This window comes from Punica granatum, chromosome 8 (assembly GCF_007655135.1).
Source record: "Punica granatum isolate Tunisia-2019 chromosome 8, ASM765513v2, whole genome shotgun sequence".
NCBI classification, from domain to species: Eukaryota; Viridiplantae; Streptophyta; class Magnoliopsida; order Myrtales; family Lythraceae; genus Punica; species Punica granatum.
In genome coordinates, this window is record NC_045134.1 from 25,701,731 (window position 1) to 25,720,207 (window position 18,477).

At 39.5% G+C, this 18,477-nt stretch overlaps 5 protein-coding genes across 8 annotated transcripts; 3 read left to right on the forward strand and 2 right to left on the reverse strand.

The window, feature by feature from the left end:
* Nucleotides 1-2,288: 2,288 nt before the first annotated feature.
* Nucleotides 2,289-2,729, forward strand: LOC116188894. The gene has a single exon (XM_031518351.1). It carries the CDS (start codon nucleotides 2,289-2,291, stop codon nucleotides 2,727-2,729), a length of 441 nt encoding a protein of 146 aa, XP_031374211.1.
* Nucleotides 2,730-4,020: 1,291 nt separating this feature from the next.
* Nucleotides 4,021-7,021, reverse strand: LOC116187576 (oleosin 1-like). The gene is made up of 2 exons (XM_031516363.1): nucleotides 6,891-7,021; nucleotides 4,021-4,925 (listed from the first exon to the last, which is right to left on the reverse strand). Exon 2 carries the CDS (start codon nucleotides 4,878-4,880, stop codon nucleotides 4,407-4,409), a length of 474 nt encoding a protein of 157 aa, XP_031372223.1. The 5' UTR covers nucleotides 4,881-4,925; nucleotides 6,891-7,021; the 3' UTR covers nucleotides 4,021-4,406.
* Nucleotides 5,695-7,261, forward strand: LOC116187575 (peptidyl-prolyl cis-trans isomerase CYP26-2, chloroplastic). The gene is made up of 2 exons (XM_031516362.1): nucleotides 5,695-6,651; nucleotides 6,966-7,261. Exons 1-2 carry the CDS (start codon nucleotides 5,801-5,803, stop codon nucleotides 7,066-7,068), a joined length of 954 nt encoding a protein of 317 aa, XP_031372222.1. The 5' UTR covers nucleotides 5,695-5,800; the 3' UTR covers nucleotides 7,069-7,261.
* LOC116187574 lies at nucleotides 6,684-11,270 on the reverse strand. Of its 4 annotated transcripts, none has more exons than XM_031516359.1 (8): nucleotides 10,943-11,270; nucleotides 10,398-10,584; nucleotides 10,165-10,288; nucleotides 9,716-10,056; nucleotides 8,556-9,420; nucleotides 7,818-8,014; nucleotides 7,410-7,489; nucleotides 6,717-7,056 (listed from the first exon to the last, which is right to left on the reverse strand). In XM_031516359.1, the coding sequence occupies exons 1-7, from the start codon at nucleotides 11,035-11,037 to the stop codon at nucleotides 7,421-7,423; spliced, it is 1,878 nt and encodes a 625-aa protein (XP_031372219.1). In that variant the 5' UTR covers nucleotides 11,038-11,270; the 3' UTR covers nucleotides 6,717-7,056; nucleotides 7,410-7,420. The 4 variants fall into 4 exon arrangements, with proteins under 4 accessions (XP_031372217.1, XP_031372221.1, XP_031372219.1 ...); XM_031516360.1 differs by having other exon boundaries at nucleotides 6,717-7,101; XM_031516357.1 differs by having other exon boundaries at nucleotides 6,684-7,489; nucleotides 10,943-11,269.
* A 2,629-nt stretch (nucleotides 11,271-13,899) lies between these two features.
* Nucleotides 13,900-14,680, forward strand: LOC116189476 (mavicyanin). Its single transcript, XM_031519151.1, has 2 exons — nucleotides 13,900-14,159; nucleotides 14,311-14,680. The coding sequence occupies exons 1-2, from the start codon at nucleotides 13,964-13,966 to the stop codon at nucleotides 14,655-14,657; spliced, it is 543 nt and encodes a 180-aa protein (XP_031375011.1). The 5' UTR covers nucleotides 13,900-13,963; the 3' UTR covers nucleotides 14,658-14,680.
* Nucleotides 14,681-18,477: the final 3,797 nt, after the last annotated feature.

Consider the following 18,477-nt stretch of genomic DNA (forward strand, 5'->3'; position numbering starts at 1 on the left):
GAATTTTCGGTCAAGTTTATGATCTCGAACTGAATCCGTTTGAACTCTTGAATTTAATAGTTTGGTAAGAAACGTTGTTATTTGAAATATATTGAGCTTTTTCGACAAATTGGCAGCTCGATTTGTCAATTTTTCCTTTCTATGGGAGTGCCAATTTTTAAAATCTGTCCATATAGTAATTATTCGCTGTAAATATGTTTCTATTTTTAATTTTTTAAAATTGATTCTTTTTTCTTGCTAATGTTCGGAATTTTTTTTAATAATAATAGAATAATAATTACAAAACAGTAGCAGGAGGGGACTAGGGGCGGGGTGCATGGATTTGATTGGGGGTGGTGGGGCCCGCGGGGGCTATAAGCTTGGAAAATTAAAGTAATATGCGGACAAGGCTACCTGCATAGCCGGTCTCACTTTTCATCCGTCGGATCTTGGACAAGCAGATTCAATGGCTGAACGCTTGCGTCAGCATGACGAATAGTCGTGCTAAATTTTTTTAATAAATATATAAATATAAAGCCGGTAATAACAATGAGGAGATATCAAGTTTGCCTTTTCCTAATATCTCACATCGTGATTGAGTGATTCTTCAACTGTTCGGTCATGGTGAAATGAGCTACTGAATTCTCGAATGAATATTATTAAAAAGTAAAAAAAAAAGAGATTCCGAGTATGGATACGTATTAAAAACAATATGATCTCTGAAAAAGAAAATTTTCCAAATAAATCAAAATATTTCTCTATTAAAAACCTAATAAACTAAATCATTTATGAAAGTTGGCAAGCGCAACGAGAAAGTGTCATAATAATCTTTTCCTAATAGTCCTTGTTGAGTGGTTCTTCCACCATTCGCCACGATGATAATAATTAATTATATGGAAAAATGAATCAAACTTGTTGATTCTCAAATAAATACCGAATTTTTTTTAAAAAAATATATTTAAAATACTTTAAATCATGAATAAGTTTTAAAAATAATCTTAAAAAATGTTTTGTCTCATAAATTTTTTTTTCCCATAAAAGCCAAATGAACTAAATTTTTATTAATTTTTTACAAACCCAGTTAGCATATGAGCATGCAGCTAGTTATGATAAATTCTGCTTATTATGGCTCAGAAATTGGAAGATGACCTTCCGCTCATTTATAATCAGATTTTAAAAAACTCAAATTACGCATTGAACTTTATCAGTCAATTGATCTAATCATACCAAAACCACGACTGACCAAATGTTAGGGCGTCCTGCACTAACATGAACACCAGTTTCATTTCGCCTGAACTGTAATTAGGATCCCTCCAATTAGACCGTGACCCAGTTCAGTAACATCATCGTGCCGGCCAGGACTAAAATTAAGCTCCAACCCATGATAATTATCAAGACGATAGTTCTCGTAAAACAACAGTAAGTCTAAACTACCCCGATATCCCGGTCCCTCTTGTTCTGATAGTCGATCAGCCATAAAAATTTTACTGTTCGAATGCAAACACAAATATTGGACCAAGACAGAATAGAGGAAAGGCCATCAATCTAGTAAATGTGTAAGGAAAGAGATGAAAAATTCCACTAATGAGAAAAAACTACACTGGGATCCTGGTGACCGAGTATGTATTACACCTAAGCCTTGAGTCTCTTTTGTAATCGAAAATAATATATGTAGAACTCTTTGTCAATTAATAAGAATGATAAATTTTCATATGCGAGTAACACATACTGTAATACAGTATGCATATGCACCTACAACTCTCCAAACATAATCTGTAGAGCTCAGTGATGCCCACAATACATTTTTTTATTATATATTTTACTTGCCACTTGATTTAAGTAACATATCGATAAACTTGACTAGTGATTAAAAGGAACATATACCACCTCGGTCCATTAATCTAATAGTAAATTTATGATCATTAAGAACACCCCTTAATTACCAAGGAAGGGCATACTTCTTTTCTAAACTAATTTTTAAACAAAACCCAGCCGCAATCTTCTTCATTTTATCTTATCATATTTTTAATTTTAATTTTTTGTTAATTCGTCTGACGGTCGTGGCAGTCCAAATTAACCAACTTGACGCCATCGGGTTGGGCAATAATCCTCTTTGCCCGTTGACTAAATCATTTTCTTCATGAATTTTTAACTGACAAAATTAGGTCAATGGCCAAAAACTAAATCGAACGGACAACCCAGCAAAATTCCATTCCTCTATATATGCACATCTCGACATGGCCTAACTCATAGAGTCATAGGACACGAGAAAAATCAGAAAAGAATTCCCCGGCTGATCGATTCGAATAATGGCCCAGGAGAACCAATCAGGCCATCAAAAGCAGTGGAAGGTCAATTGGCTCGTCCCTGTATCAGCTTTCATGGTTCTCTTTGCAAAGATCAGGGCCGCTCGACACTCGAACAAGCTCAAGACGACGTTGTCTGGTGGTAGCTACACCTCGAGGAGTTTATGGAGTACAGGGAACAAGAAGGCGAAGAAGAGGAAGAAGGGGATGAGCTTTTTAAATCAAGAGGGCATCGATAGAGTGCTCGAACAAGAAGAACAGCAGCAGATCAAGGGGGAGGGAGAAGGAATGTTCGGGGATGGCGGGGTCTGGCAGAGGTCAATCCTGATGGGGGGTAAATGCGATCCGTTGAACTTCTCCGGGGTCATATACTACGACGAGAAGGGGAGGAAGCTCAACCAGTTGCCTCCACGGTCGCCCCGATCGAGCCCTTTCCCGGTATAACTTTCTCAAGCTCGGGTATGACAATTTTCGGATAGTCATTAATTAGTAATATGTTCAGCAAACACAAATACCCTGTTCTCACCGTTTTTCGATCGTGTCATCTGTAACTCAGTGAATATTCATATATGATACGTGAAATTTCATGACTTACCATGACTTTCATCATCACCCAGTAAAGATCATAGACAAGACATGCCCGCCTTTAAGTTAGAATGCGTATATAGGTGTTGGGAAGGATGTACTCAGCCCAACAACATCGCGACTAGTGTAATAAAAAAATAGCAATGAAGAAAAAGAACACCGAAAATTTTACGTGAAGAATCTCGATGTGGGAAAAACCTACGAAACTGACTCCGAATTAACGATCCACTATCAATTAAAATTACACAATATTTTTCATCGAAGATAAACCCTTTGATCAGCAAACTCAAGAGACACACTCTCTTGGATTACACAAACACCAAAATTCATCATCCACAACGAGTGGATTACAAAGTCAGTTGAACCAGTACCTACAGAGCTCGAATAGAAATTCCGACCGCTCAGAACTTAGCTCCACATGTTGTGAAGTCACTGCCAAAATTTCGTCCCAATCGGAGTTCGTTTGAGGTCCCGATCGAGGTTTGATGCTCTGTTTCTTCTCTGTTCTGATCTGCTGTCCTTCAGGCCTCCACGCTTTGATCGGCTCTTTTGCTGAAAATTAACCCTCACAAAGATGAGTTTTTGGTTCCATTAAAATCCGATAAAAGCCCAACACGATTTGAGCCTAACTTCGTCTTCGTCCAAATTGGATGAATACCCAACAATAGGTAACATATGATAATTAACGGGATACAGAAACGCAACACTCGACACCACATGACGATTATTAATAAAGCCCGACCATAAGCAATTGATGAGGTTAAATGCAATGGCACAATCTTTACCTGGAACCAAAGATTCTGAGCTCGACTCGTTAATAGGACTTCCCCCTGGCCGCAGCCTTTCTTGTGCAAACCAACAAGAGGAATGATGGCACCAAATGTTGCAGCACTGCGGCTGCAAAGTGCGACTACTCCTTTTTGGGGCTAGCTGCACTTATTGCAATACCCAAGTCTATTAACCCTTTTCGATAAGGCTGCGATCATATCATGGACCATTGGGCTTACTCGGATGTAAGGACGCTAAAAGATGCATCAGCATTCACACCATTGGGCTTGCCGCGATCATATCATTCACACCCGATAGTGTGAGAATATCACATATATATCCCGATATATATTAAGATTTCAATTTGATCAACGGCTTGGGATGGTCGCCAAGAATCACATAGCCCACCAGTCTCAAATTATCTTGAAGAAAAACCTATAAAAAGGGCTTCTGCCTATTTAGTTTTAAACTTCCCCCCAGACTTCTCAACTGAAGTTTCCCTTTTAACAAAACAAATGCGCGAGTAAAGTAAACCACAGCGGTGCCGTTGTCAAATTGCGCATCCATGAGCCCTGAGGCACGTGCGGAGCGTACAGAAGCACCTCGTGGTCAGGCCATGGCAGATAGGATTAATGGAACACCCTATGGGGTCTGATGGAAAAGAAAATGCTGCTGACTAATTAACCAAACCACGACAGCACAAAACTGCAGTAGATTCATTAGGAGGCATCAACTGTCTGGTCCAACAGTGAAAAAGACTTTGTTCATTCAAGCACCGGGAGCTACATCTTTCATCTTACTACGCAGATAACCGCCATAATCTTGAGCATAATCCTTCATATTCCGGGCGGTATCGTAGATCCTCCTCCGGGCATAGTCGGCCTGGTCCGAGCCAGGCGGGTGAGACCCCCTGAAGTACCTGTAGAGCCAGGACAGGGCAGCCAGGCCCGCTATTCCGAACCCGCACAAGGACAGCAGCCCAAAGACCGCGACGAGTAGCACGGCGGCGATCGGGACCCATATCGGGCTCGAGAGCAGAATCAGCGGGGCGAAGAAGATGAGGCCCATCAGGGTTGCGGCGGCGGTGAGGCCGGTGAGGAGCAGAAGGGCCCCACCGGAGATGGCAAGGGCGAGGAGGCCGAGTAACCTCGTAGAGGTTTGCGGAGGGGCGCGGTGGAGGGTGACGGTGGTGGTGGCTGGCCTCGGCGGCGGAACATGGCCGGCAGTGCGACGGTCGGCCATCCTCGAGATTGAGAGCGACAGAGAGCGATGGGGTGAGGTTTGACTCTGAGCAGAGAAAAAGTTCGGACTTGAGGAGAGACAGATGTATGATTCGAGTGCTCCGTCCAAGAAGCATGCAGTGGAACACGTGGAAGAACAAAAACATGACCTCCTTCTTCCCATACATATATACGCGTATGTAATTTTTTCGATAAATAACAAGTTGGCCATGAACTTAGTATAACGAAAAATAATAAGTTGGGCCCATGAACTTAATATAACGAAAAACAAAGGTTGCTATCAACATCTGATGCAGTCAGTGACCTCGATTCGGTGGCTGGTCACGGGTATAGAGCCCCTTATAGTCATGAATCTCCCGGCTCTCTCTTTCGGAACGAAGCAACTTAGCATTGAAAAATCTCATTGAGAAAAATCGAATCTCGAAAACCCTTACTTCTATGGGAGAGCACTACACCACCCCGCACCGAAGCATACCTAACCGGTACAGTCGTGTCTTTGTGAACGACAGATTTTGATTATCCATAAAAATCTTGTTATTGATAGTAGAAGCAATTGGCATCCATTAGGACCATGGCAAAGGGGCCAAACCGGCCATAATCAAAGTGTTACTACTAATATAAGGAAAAATGCTACTTAACTTCTATAACGATCCGTCCGATAAGCCGATCAGTGAATCATTGCGTCCATTTGGCACTGCCGGATTTGGCATGAATAGCTCAGCTTCTAACATAATGTAAAAGATTTTTGTGAAGGCAATAAGTTCTCAACCTCACACGCAAAATCAAAATGGCCCCTACATAGAAGCATTTGATTGGCTTCCCATCATCCTCTTATCCTTTACCTCTCCAACAAAAAAGGCCCCATCAAAGGGCTTGAGAGGGATTGCATGACGGCCTCTAAACCCCTCCCATACAGCAACAATGCTGCAAAACTCAAGACTACTACAATCCTCTCCTCAGCATTTCCATAATCCCCCGAAATTACCCTCGCAGGCTCAAACCCTACCCGACCCCTCGGCTAATCCCGCTTTTAAACCCGTGAAGTTCTCGCGCCGAGAGCTAGCTCTATGTGCCAACTCTTCCCTGCTTCTTCTACTTGGCTCCCACTCATTCGCTAACCCTTCTAAGGCACTAGCAGAAGAAACCCAGGGAGCGAAGAGCTCGAGCCCTGCTCAGAGCTGCAGCGACAAACAGCCTACGAAGAGAGCATTTCTTGACATATCCATTGATGGGGAGCCAGCCGGGAGGATCGTTATTGGGTTATATGGGGATGATTCCCCCGCTGGGGCTGCAAGATTCAGCAATCTGGTATCGGGAGCAGCAGGAATTAGCTATAGGAGAAAAGAGTTTGTCAAGATCATGCCAAACTATGTCCAGCACAGTGGGGTGAGATCATATGGCGTGGATGTAGAGCTTGCGAGTAGGACAGGCAGCGATCTAACGAATCAGAATCTAACTGAAGAGTGGGAAAGGGAGTTTGAGAAATGCCCAGGGACGAAAAATTTGGCAGGGACAGTTGGAATTATTGTGAGGAATCCTTCAAAGCCGCCTCCAAACTTGAAGTTGGTAGCTAGGCAGGGGAAGCTGGAGATTGATCAGGAGGAAGTTGTGAAGGACCCAAATGCGACGGAGTTTGTGATTTCTATTAAGGATTCACCGGAGCTTGATGCTTCGACCCTAGTGATCGGGACGGTGTTGGAAGGAATGGAGGTTGTTAAGCGGATTGGAGAAGTCAAAACTGTGAACGAGAATACCAGTTCTCCATATTTCAGGTGAGCTTCTATACTTCATATCCTAACACTGATAAACCCACTCAACACTGGCAGCATGCTACTGATAATAGGAAAAGTCTCCCATCTTAGACATGTCCTATATAAAACTCGGAATGATACAACATTGTCATAACACTATTTATGTAGTAGTACCAAACACGAGTTTAGTAAAAGGAAGCTTCATAAAATGTTTCAGCTTCAGGAAATGCAGTGTACTCTCGGAGAAATTTATCCCGTACCTGTTTTCCTGAAAGATGATTCTTTCCAAATGGAATGCCGAAGAAGAAATAATTGTTCTTGTATATGTTGATTAGGGTTGCCAAGCTGATCGGAGATAAGAGGGCAGTTGTAGCAGAGAGAGGCTTCAACCGTCCTTACTCGAAGGTTCTGGTCACAAACTGCGGCCTGGTGGAGTGACAAAAGACACTGATGGAATAGTTCCCCAGTTTTCCGAGCAGAGAGAATTAAATTCATGTAATAAAAAGGATATGACTACTATCACCGGAAAAGCTCATTCGTTAGAGAGTCTAAAATTGTTGAGTTTCTAGCCTATGAGCCTCGTCATGGAATTATATTGAAACCCCCAACAAGGGAAAGATACTTTTCCTCATCTCATATATAAGCTCCTTGCCGAAAGTTAAGCAAAACTATACTTTTAGGAATTTCACACTGCAAACCATATATATGCCTAAGGACGGAAAGCTCTCAAAATTGGACATTTCTTAGAACGCTAAATTCCACTTGAAAATTAATCTTACATATGTCAACACTATCTTTGAGACGACTTCGTTCTTTTTGACGTGAAAAGTCTCCTCACTGAAGTGATGGGATCATCAACCTGCATGATCAGCAGAGAGAGTCAATAATTGACACGCGATAATCTGAACAAGCAGAGCAAAACAAACCAGAATAATCGAACGCATTTTGACAGCAAATGTCGATGTTTACTTGTTTTCGAGCATGGTAACATGACTATTACAATATTCTAAGAGCTGCATCACACTGAGTGCCTTGGGTTCAATCCAAATATATGGGATTTCCCCACTACTATCCATCGATGAAGACTGTTGAGGTGCAGTTCAATAAAGGTCTTTCGATGTGTGTATATATATATATATATAATACCAAAGTGAATCATATAAGCAGTATAGTGTCAAGGACGTTACCTTGATCACGGAGGCAGATGCAGGGGTTGTTGGTGAAAGATTAGGATTCTCCTTTTGACGCTGCAAAGCAGACAATACTTGTTGCCAGCCTGGCACCATACCACCAGTTGATGCAATCCACGGACAGAAGTGTCGGTGCTGTCTGATGGGATCAAACTCCATGCCTTTATCTGTCGTTCCCGGCAGAGTACGCTCCCCTGAGCCCAAAACAAATGAAGCTATAACAACAAACTTCCGCTTTTGAGTGTCAAAACATTTATGGTTTTCTTTCTAGCAAAGACAGACTTAGAGACTAAGGGTGTCATAAAGCAAGCTGCACGAATCAGATTAGTCAGTACAATAAAAACAGATGCTGCATGTGCAAGCTATAGCAGCGGATTCGACAGTTGCTATAGTCATTTTAAGCAAATTAGGGGAGAATTAGAAAATGCTAAAGATGCAAATCCTCTGGCCCGGTTCTCCATCTCCAAATCTCCTTACGTTTGATGGGAGTCGGGGCATGTCTTCTCTTAATATCCAAGATTTAGAATGCACAATGAACTATATAATCCTCGCAGGGCTAAAAGCCATAACTTGTTCTACCAAAAGAAAAGGAGAAAAGGATAGAAAAACAGAGAGAGGATTGCTGCTTCTTGGCTCATACCTTGAAGGATTTCATTCAGAAAGACCAGATATATATATATATATATATATATATGCATAAACAAGAACAACAAGACAAGTAAGAACATCACTCACCTATGTTACCACCCAGCAGTTCTTTCTTTGAAGAAATTGCTGCATCTCCGACATCTTTTGCATCTTTAGGCATATTATTATTTTGACAGAGACCTTCTGTATCATTCTGAGTGCTCGTTTCCCCGGAAATATCATTTGGATGAGTAGAAGATGTCTGACTATCAATGCCTTCAGTAGGGTTATCAGTCAAAGAAGGTGGATGGTTGTCTCCCATATCTCCAATTGCCCTGTTGCTTTCTTCTCCTCCCAAAGACACAGTTGTGCCTCTCAATTCAGATTGGTTATCTTCTTGGTTGATAAGTAAACGATTTCTAAGATCAGGATCAGAGGAAAAACGAGCCCTAATGCTCCGGCCAATAACCGGCAATGAGATTGTCGCTTTAAAATTTTGTTGTGTCGGAGGTGGCCCACCCGCAATGGTCAGGCTTGAATTGGATGATGGTGCATTTGGCTCCCCACTCGAGACACGATGGCTATGATTTCCATCAACTGCGTCCTTTGTGCTGCCATTCTTCTCATTATTGAGTCGTGCAAAACCAACCAATCTAAACACCTCTACAGGTCGTGCTACTGTAAGGAAAGCCCACAAACCAACGCTGGCTCCACAAAGCTTACAGTCCAGAACTACGGACTTGGGATCAGCAACTGATTCACTTGAAACACCAAAATTTCTATTTGCCTCCATGCCTGAACTGAGATCCGCAGCAGGGGTGCAGCCTAGTGACTTATCATTTCCAGGAAGCACCTTTGAAAATTTTGAAGAATTGGTCTCTTCAGCAGCACCATTAGATAGATCCATTTTGCAATCAAACACATATGGTAATACGCGAGGCTCCCAGCCGCATAAACTTATGAGCTTCAACGCCTGCACATGCATTCCAGGTTCACAAATGATGAATCTCATGATAAACATAAAATAGCAGCAAGAATTAAAGGATAAATTGACAATACTGAGAAAGAGTCAAAACTCAGACATAAAGAATTTCCACTATTACGTCGTCCAGTTCAAATGTCCTTACATATTATCATCAATACCAGAAAGATCGCTGAATGACGCAAATGCTTGAAACATATAAAAGAATCAGATCGCAAGATATAAGGAATAACACAAATATATAAGATTGAAAATGATGCGGATCTGATCAACATAAAAATAGGACCTGATAATAAAGATGAGAAGACTCAGCATCACATCCATTTTCTTGATATTCCGTCGAAGGGATCTCTGGAGAGATGTGACCATACTCCAGCTTCGATGATTGTTGAAGAAATTGACCGAGTTGAGGGCTTCTCATCAACTCAATAGCCAAGGAGGAAATAACAGGAAGAGCCAAGAGGTGAGCAAGCAAGGAAGACCTCTCTCTAAATTGATCAGCTAGAACTGGAGGCGGTGTAGGGGGGAACTGAGCTAAAGTTTCATCACAGGAGTTGTCCATCCATGGGCAAAGTAATTTATGTCCATTATCGAGCTTCAAGCTAAAAACAAGCGCCGCTTTCTCAACTGGAACAATGGGGGGACATATCAGAATGTCTAGAGAAAAGTTAAAAGGATGTTTAAATGTTGCTTATAAATCGAATACAAAATTACAAATAGGAAAGCAAGTTAAACCTTGTTCCCGTGACCAAGAGGATGAAGTGGAGAAAAAAACACGTGCTCCGCATGCTTCACAACCTATAGTATCAGTATCCACATTAACCCAACCTCTTCTTGCACAATTTACAGCACTAACCACCTGACGATACCGAGATAAGCAACATCATTAGAGTCGACTAACCAATACATCCATAAAAATAGACGTGCAGATCCACAAACACGAGAAAACCAAAGTGTGAGTTTAGGACCTGGGGCTTTGCGAACCATGTCATGGACTTGAAAGTTGCCAGTCTCCGCAAGAGATCATCGCGGTCCCACGGCCTGCATAGCGGAACTTGTGAGACTCCAGCTGAAGGCTGGACTTCCTCAGCATCATCCATTCCCGACATTGGATTTGGCCGCTTTCTTCCCCTCGACAATTGCATTACTGATGAACTACCAATCGATTACAAAACGAAAGCGCCGTCACTACAAAATGTCCAACCGCCCGACATAAATCAGTAAAAGCAATTACTAAATGGAAACATTAATCCAGTCCGCTAATTATGCAGCCATTTACATTGCAAGCTCGTGGCCAAATTAAGCTGATAGAATGGGATGCTCTGCGAGCTAAGCTCGCATGCAGATTTGAAACACGGCGTCTATATCGCCGACAAAGTTGGAATCCGATCGGTCGAAATAGCTAAATGCTCAACATATAACAACGGACGGATTATCCATCACTGTACAGGCTGACAATGGAGTTAAACCAACAAGAACTAGGGCAGGGAAGAGGTACAGCGAGAGCTGGAACCTGGGGGATGAAGAGGATGCCTTCGGATTCGATCTCGGGTATTGAAAGAGCTTGTCCATTATGGAGTGAAACCTCTTCTCTGAATCTTCCGCCATTAGAGACCGGTTAACTGTTCGAGTGTCCCGTTCACGAGCTTCACAAGCTCTTCCCGGAAGGAAAAAGTGGTTCAGCTGTGGGAGAAGATCGACCGCTGGCCGGCTCTGGCTCTTCCTTCAGCTCTGCGATGAGGATGAGCCGTCTTCAACCTGCGGCCGATTGGTATAGAGCTTGCGGACGTCGGACGCTCTTCGTGTCCGTTGGAACGCAGTGCTGTGGAGAAGACGGGGAGGCGAGAGTGATCAGCTGCTACGCAAGTTGGCTAAGAGGCTTATCTTCGCCGCTGATTTTGAATACCGACTTCCCCCTCGGGAAGCATTACAACCGTCCGATCAAGTTATTCAGCACATGATGGAGAAACCTTGAAGGGCAATAATTTGCCAAATCCGATCGCCCGCTACGAGATTGCTGTGCTTGGATCCGAGTCTTATGGTGTCATGTCACTACTAGTTGGGAGCGTATATCGAACAAAAATTTAACGGTCCATGCTCAGACCGAGACTATTAGGCCAAACACCTCCAATTAGCCGGTTAGGAACCACGCGCCAGACTTCCTGGTCCGTGCGGGGTCTAGTAAGGCTTATTTCATGGCTTTCCCGTGGTAGCCATGGACATGGGTTTATCCCAATTTTGGACTTTTAACTTCTTGATTCAAATGGTTTGGGTTTCAAAAGTAGTGCTGTTATCACGTTGTCAGTTTATGTCTTAGACGAGCCATGTCGTGCTAAATAGATATTAGAAGCTCAAGCCGAGGCTATCATGCCGATATGAGAATTGATCGGGGTCTAGTAAGGTCCAAATGCTTTAGAAGGCTCTGGCCCGAAATGGAAACGGATTAGAAGGCCCACGAACACATCTGCGTGGGAAATTCCAAATGCAAAATCGCTACAAAAAGGTCATTCCACCCCCATCGACCATCTGTTAGGCCCATCATTGTCCGTAGTTATTCAATTCATTTTTCATTTTTCTTTCTCTTTTTTTTTTTGCAGAATTTGTTCAATTCGAGATGTCTGAAATTTCGAGTGATAGAAAAATGAGATTTAATGCAATGACATTCGCGTTGATATGAAATCGAGAGCTTGAAGGTTAGCATTTTATCAAGTGAAATTGTTTAAATTACATTTGCAATTATAAAGGGAGGGGGCTACAATTTAGTATAATAATATAACAAAAGTTGTATAAAGGAGCACGAAAGTCATTCCACCAATGATGATTAAATCCGGAACATCGTAATTCAATGTTGGCTAAAACTTGGGTCATTATATCGAACTCCCTTTTGTCACTTAGATTGCATTTGTTTATCATCAATTATAATACATAAAAATCGAGAAGCAAAACTTAATTGTGCCATAAAACTCAAACTATATGACCTTCAGCTCATCATTGCATGACAAACTAATAAATTCAAAACAAAAATGCATGTATCTATTGTTATAACTTAAATCCATTCTGTAGATTTTGTACATATCAATTTAACGAGTTTTTATATATTATTTATACATAGGGACATGTAAATATCATTTTGAAATATTAAGGATTCTTTTGGTAATTTAAAAGTTGTTTGTAGAAATATGAAATGGTTTCATAAGTTTAAACTTTAATGCACTGCATGTCCTACAATAGAGCACGAAAAGAATTATTCTCTACGCTATTTTCTTTCTTCTGTCATTTCTCCCTACACCTTACCTTGACCCTTTTCATTCTCGCAATCATTTAAGTTAAAATTAAATGTTCCCCATATTACTGAAAAATTAAAATTAAGTAATAATTATTTCTAGTATTTTTTTTAATCTATAGCGTGTATATATTATATACTTTTTTCCTATAATATAAGTTTCCTTTTGTAATGTTTATTTACAATAATAATCTCCTAAAAATCAAAGTTAGTTCTTCCTACAATTGCAATTTTGTTCTTCTCAATTTAGTGGATTACTTTCCCTTTTTTAAATAAAATCATTATATATTACAACACCATTTTTTTTATATTATTCAATTCAATGTAGTTAAATCTTTCTCTATATTACTTAGACTCATGATCTATTCTAAACACTTGAAAATTATATATATATATATATATATATATAAGTAACGCGTAATATGTGAGAATTATATTTTGATAATTCTCAATTTAAATTTTATTGATTTTTTTATTGTTTTATTTTTAATAAAATTGTAATTTTTTTGCCACTAATAAAATTGTAACATCTAATATTGCACTAAAAATTGTAAATAAATATTAAAAGTTTTAAAATGAAAATTTTTCTCAATCAATTCACGGATATATTAAAAGTTCTCTAAGAAGTAATTACAAAATTACATAAATTAAACAATTCTTCAAACGTGCGCAACATGCTGGCATATACCTAGTTGTAATGCACATAATCTAATGATATAATTTGAAAACGAAAAATTAAAATTTTGTCCAATATCATATCACTCCATTCACGAAGGTATTGCATTTACTATCAAGATCGTAAGTCCTTGTGGTTTCGAGCCCATTACCTAAGGGATGGATCTCACCAAGTCCAATTCGATCATCAATATGTTCGTTATCGACATAAAAAGTCGAAGATAGCATATAAGTGGGAGGTCACTAGGCCGCCATTACTGTCACCCACCTTTACGACTAGCCGAAAAACTCGAAAAGGAAACGAGTAAATTACTATAGAAAAGGAATTAGAGAAACATGTTTTATAAGACCGAATATTTGCTCCAAAATTTACTCAACAACCTTCAGAAAAATAGACGTTGAAAAAACAGACTTCTACCTAGTCAAACATTTCACTAACAAACCTCAAACCCAAACCCTTCTTAAGGTTCGTAGGTTACCACTTGCCACCACATTGTGTCTCTCAACGTAAACTTACTCAAACCCCAGCTAGACGCACAGCCTGAAGCTTGTTATACCCAAGCTAAGCTCACATCCATGGCGGCTTTATCCACTTGCAGATCAGTTCTCCTCTTTCTGATCCTCTTCATCTTCCTCCAAGCTCTCTTTGTTGCTTCGACCGAGTTCGAGGTCGGTGGCGATGACGGATGGGCCATCCCGAAGTCAAAGAATGTCGAGGATATGTACAACCAGTGGGCTTCCAAGAATCGCTTCAAAGTCAACGACACGATAAGTAAGTTCTCCTCGTCCATATCTATATATACGTCCTCATATGTCACGTTTAGCTAGCAGAAAATCCTATATTCATTTTCCATCTCGTTCACGTTACGTCGGTTCATTGACATCACCCTTAGTCCTTCGTAAACATATATATGTCTATGCAGATTTCAAGTATGAAAAGGATTCCCTCATGGAAGTGAACGAAGACGAGTACAAGAAATGCAAATCCTCTCAGCCCCTCTTCTTCGCCAACAACGGCAACACCAACTTCACGCTGGACCGCCCAGGTCTGTTCTACTTCATCAGCGGAGTCTCAGGCCACTGCCAGAGAGGACAGAAGATGATCATCAAAGTCATAGAACCCCAGTCCCCTCCCCCAGCTACTAGCCAGAACTCGACCGCCCACTCCCGTTCATCCAAGACCATTCCGATGCCTGTGAGCGGCTCTTCCTTGATCTTCGCGGTCGTAATGACGTTCTTCGGGAGCCCTCTTGCTCTAATAGTGCAGTAGGTCTTCTGCTACTTCACAAATTCTTTTCAGTTTGCTATGTAATTAGAATAGTTGGATTCTTTTCGAGGTCACTGATTTCAGCATATTACGTATGACTGCTATTGGGCATTTAGCATTTAGACGTACAATGTTTCAATAAACTTTCGAAATATATCGATTAATCGAGTTTAAATATGAGAAGTGACCTTGATTATGGAAGCCAAGAATCATCATATTCCACGACAATTATTCAGAATATGGAGAATTTACGATTGAGCAATTAACAGAAATAGAGTTATAACCAATTAGCTTGCGTTTGGTTTTCGAGTTGGACTTAATTTTGTGCAATGATTGCAAATATTGACAAATATATTTATGCGTGCGAGTATATATATATATGTATTTATATATAAATGTGAAAGTGGATGAGGAATTTATTATTAAAAGATTGATTTTAAGAATGACTAAAAAAATTATGAGTGAGAATTTTTTATTATATGGAAGAGAAGAAAATAAAAATAATTATTATATTGTTAAATTCGGGAAAGAATAGAGTTGAGTTGAATAAAGTTAGATTATTATTCATAAACCAAACAAAAGCTTTAAATTTTTGCTGAAGTTTGTTTGATTATGCACAGTGAATGCATATTTTCTGTATACTGCTATTAAACTTCGAAGTGAAATGTTAAGTTGGGCCGAGGCCCATTTATACGAAGACCAGCCACATAATCATCGGAGTCATCTATTGGGCCCTGGCCCACATGCTGTGAGAAGTTGGACCACGAAGGCCCATGTCTCCCCGAGAAAAACGCGGCTTTCTGGACCCACAAGTAAATTGATCTAATGGACCCACAGCACCTCCTTGTGCACATCCGAGAGCTATGCAATTTTGCCTGCCGTTTTTGTTTTTATTTATTTATTTAAAAAATATTCTTTTGGTTTGGTCTTTAATGGATTATAAAGGAAGGCGCATGGTATGACAACCGATAGGGAAAGGAGAAACAAAAAGGTACTAAAAACTGTGTCGATGAAATTCAAACTCGGAGAAATTGAAGTAAGTTTCATTTTCTTTCGACACGGTTTCAATTAATCATCTAATACGAAGCGATGACAATTTGTTCAACCGAAAACTCCGAAAGACTGCGATCAGTAGTTGTTATTTGGAAGAGTCAAGAGAACGGGAGGAAGAGAGGGAGCGAAGCCGTACCCAGAGAAACCTATCAAGTATGGATCAAGTAAGAGATTAATTACGATCATTTCATCAACTTTGTTTTCATTTACTTAATCATTGCATGGTTTTTTGGCATAAGTTCTTTCGTACACCTTACATCCATCATTAATTTTCACCCTAATGTACCTAACTAACATTTCAAGAGGAGTTAAGTTATTAAGCTCGGGCAACAAGTTACGAGTAAACCTTGATTGGCAGTGATAGTCGAAAATATATACAATTAATTGTCGAGCTCGTCCGATCATCATGACTTAATGTTGTAGCCATGGAAGGCACTTTCTATGGTCAGCAACAAATATTTCAAGCGAGATCAGTCCTCTTATTGCAAATCCAAAACACACAAGAGATGGATGAGAAAACATCAAGATATACCTTTCTCTACCCCCTCAAATTTTTTTTCTCGACGGTGATTTCAAGTTATAATTATAAGTTATAATTATAAGCTATAATAATTATTATTAATTAATTAATTCTAAAAGCTATCCAATTGTCCTACTCCCAGTCCCAAAGTTTAGTGCCTATATGTACATACACAGTGCTTGTTGGCTTTTGTTCTTTTTTTTTTTTCCCTTTTCTATTCCAAATGGGAACGGCGTCTTACTTTAATTGGGACTTGGCCTCCCATAAAATAATGAACAGTTGCGCAGACAAGAAGCCGTTCTTGGTGACTTGAGATCATAGCTAAGTCATGTTACTTGGGCCGATTCGTACACAACATCGATCCCCGCCTTTAACAAGTGGTTAAGCACTTATTGCTCCTATAAATCGAGAATCATTTCGTCCCATAAAATTATTAAGCTTCCTAAGTTGTATGATTTATCTTTAGACATATATGTAAAGTCATATCTCATATATATATATATATATATATATATATATCAATGGCTGCTATATATCGGTGATCTCATTAATATTTACATGGATATGTTTCGGGTCTAACCCCGTAAGGAGAAAAATACAAGTTCGAATTCTAAAAAGCACACTTATTCGGAGGGGGAGTAACGTTTCATGCTCGATCCCTCGAAATTGCGAGAACAATATCTCTTACAATTTTATAAATAATTATATCTTCAACATATGATACTATTATTTTTTTTCCTCTAAAACACCACAAGATAATATTCAATTTACTCTTCAGAAGTACTTTTGGTTGCATTAATTCATGAGCAATAAGCTTCTAAATTAGCATACCATTAAGTTTTATTAATCCTTCAAAAGGAATAAAGGGAGATTAGGATTCAATTAAACGTACATTTGCATTGGGGCTATAATGGAATATTTCCCTCTCTCCCTCTCTCTCTTTTGTTCATAGGGACACTGACTTTAGAATCTTTTGAAGAATGATGAGCAGATTATTATGAAACACAACCTCGGTTTTCGCGAAGGCAGCGAGTCTAGTAATCTCAACGGATTTCTTTGTCCCAGTTGTAACCCACAACTTCTCAACGTTTTCTTTCATATATGTTCTTTTTTTACTTTTCTATTCATTTTTTCGAAAAAGAAAAAAGAAAAAACAGGTTTAGCGTAATAACATTTCGTCTCTTAACTTAAAATCAAGAGATTTTATCTTTTTAACTCATTAGTGGATGCCTTCTATTTTTCCTTCCCACCATTACTACTTATTTGACTGTAAGCTTCCACTGTAATTAGAAAAGTTAGAAAACATTAAAAGAAAAGAATATTACATATTTCTAAACAAGCTCATCATCTGCACAATCAACTCCCCTTTTTACTTATCGAAAAACTCCTGCAGGTTACAAATATATATAGGTAAATACGAGATTTGCATATCTGTTATTGTCTGGACAAATGTATATTATCAATTGGGTTGAGATTAACATGCATGATCCATGTTAAGCCCACTTAATATTTTAAAAAAAAAACATCCATTTGAAATCAAATCACCGAGTATTTTTTTTTTTTCTCATGTTACTCGGGGCTCCACTTTATTCACTAGCCTATGTAAGAGAGAGAAGGAAAGAGTCTGAAAGCCTTGAAACGTGGACAGACGGTACAGAAAAAGGAACATTGGCACAAACTACCCAAGCGACCAAATTTTGCTTTTCCCCAACTAGTATATAATTCTCTTTATTTAAGACATTATACTTTTCCTTGACCTATTATCTAATACTGATCTCAGTTCGGGTGCCGATTGTCATGAACAAGGAAATTTTTTCAATGAGTTTTGAAACCCTATACGGCGGATTATAACTCCACTCCATTAGTAGCGCAATTTGTCAACTATGCGTCACACACATTGTGATTAATAGTATATATTAACTAATTCTAATGATTAGGAATTTTTATATATGTTCACCTATTAAAGTAAGGACTATGGAGAGCCTTACTTTAAATGGTAACAGTGCGGCCGCTGATTCAAGAGTTCCAAAAAATATGCCCAAGTGGAAAGCAGTCAAAGAGATAAAGGCGAAAGTGGCCTAATTTCGACTGCCCAAAATGTCAGAAATTGATATTTTCTTTAAATAAAATAAGGATTGTGTGTATTCTTTGCTTTTGATGAGTTCTATGATGGAAGCTTTAATAATAAAAAATTTTATTGGGATCAATCCACGCAGAATTTATACATCAATGTAATGATTGGGAACATCT

What these genes read in the sequence shown, in the direction of transcription:
- LOC116187574 (XM_031516357.1), bottom strand. Translation starts at nt 11,037, where the DNA reads ATGGCGGAAGATTCAGAGAAGAGGTTTCACTCCATAATGGACAAGCTC. An exon ending in CTTCTCATCTTTATTATCAG is followed by an intron (nt 9,421 to 9,715) that starts GTCCTATTTTTA and finishes ATGCATGTGCAG; the next exon opens with GCGTTGAAGCTCATAAGTTT. An exon ending in ACTGCTGGGTGGTAACATAG is followed by an intron (nt 8,015 to 8,555) that starts GTGAGTGATGTT and finishes TTTTGGGCTCAG; the next exon opens with GGGAGCGTACTCTGCCGGGA.
- LOC116189476 (XM_031519151.1), top strand. Translation starts at nt 13,964, where the DNA reads ATGGCGGCTTTATCCACTTGCAGATCAGTTCTCCTCTTTCTGATCCTC. An exon ending in CAAAGTCAACGACACGATAA is followed by an intron (nt 14,160 to 14,310) that starts GTAAGTTCTCCT and finishes ATGTCTATGCAG; the next exon opens with ATTTCAAGTATGAAAAGGAT.
- LOC116188894 (XM_031518351.1), top strand. Translation starts at nt 2,289, where the DNA reads ATGGCCCAGGAGAACCAATCAGGCCATCAAAAGCAGTGGAAGGTCAAT.
- LOC116187576 (XM_031516363.1), bottom strand. Translation starts at nt 4,880, where the DNA reads ATGGCCGACCGTCGCACTGCCGGCCATGTTCCGCCGCCGAGGCCAGCC.
- LOC116187575 (XM_031516362.1), top strand. Translation starts at nt 5,801, where the DNA reads ATGCTGCAAAACTCAAGACTACTACAATCCTCTCCTCAGCATTTCCAT. An exon ending in ACCAGTTCTCCATATTTCAG is followed by an intron (nt 6,652 to 6,965) that starts GTGAGCTTCTAT and finishes TATGTTGATTAG; the next exon opens with GGTTGCCAAGCTGATCGGAG.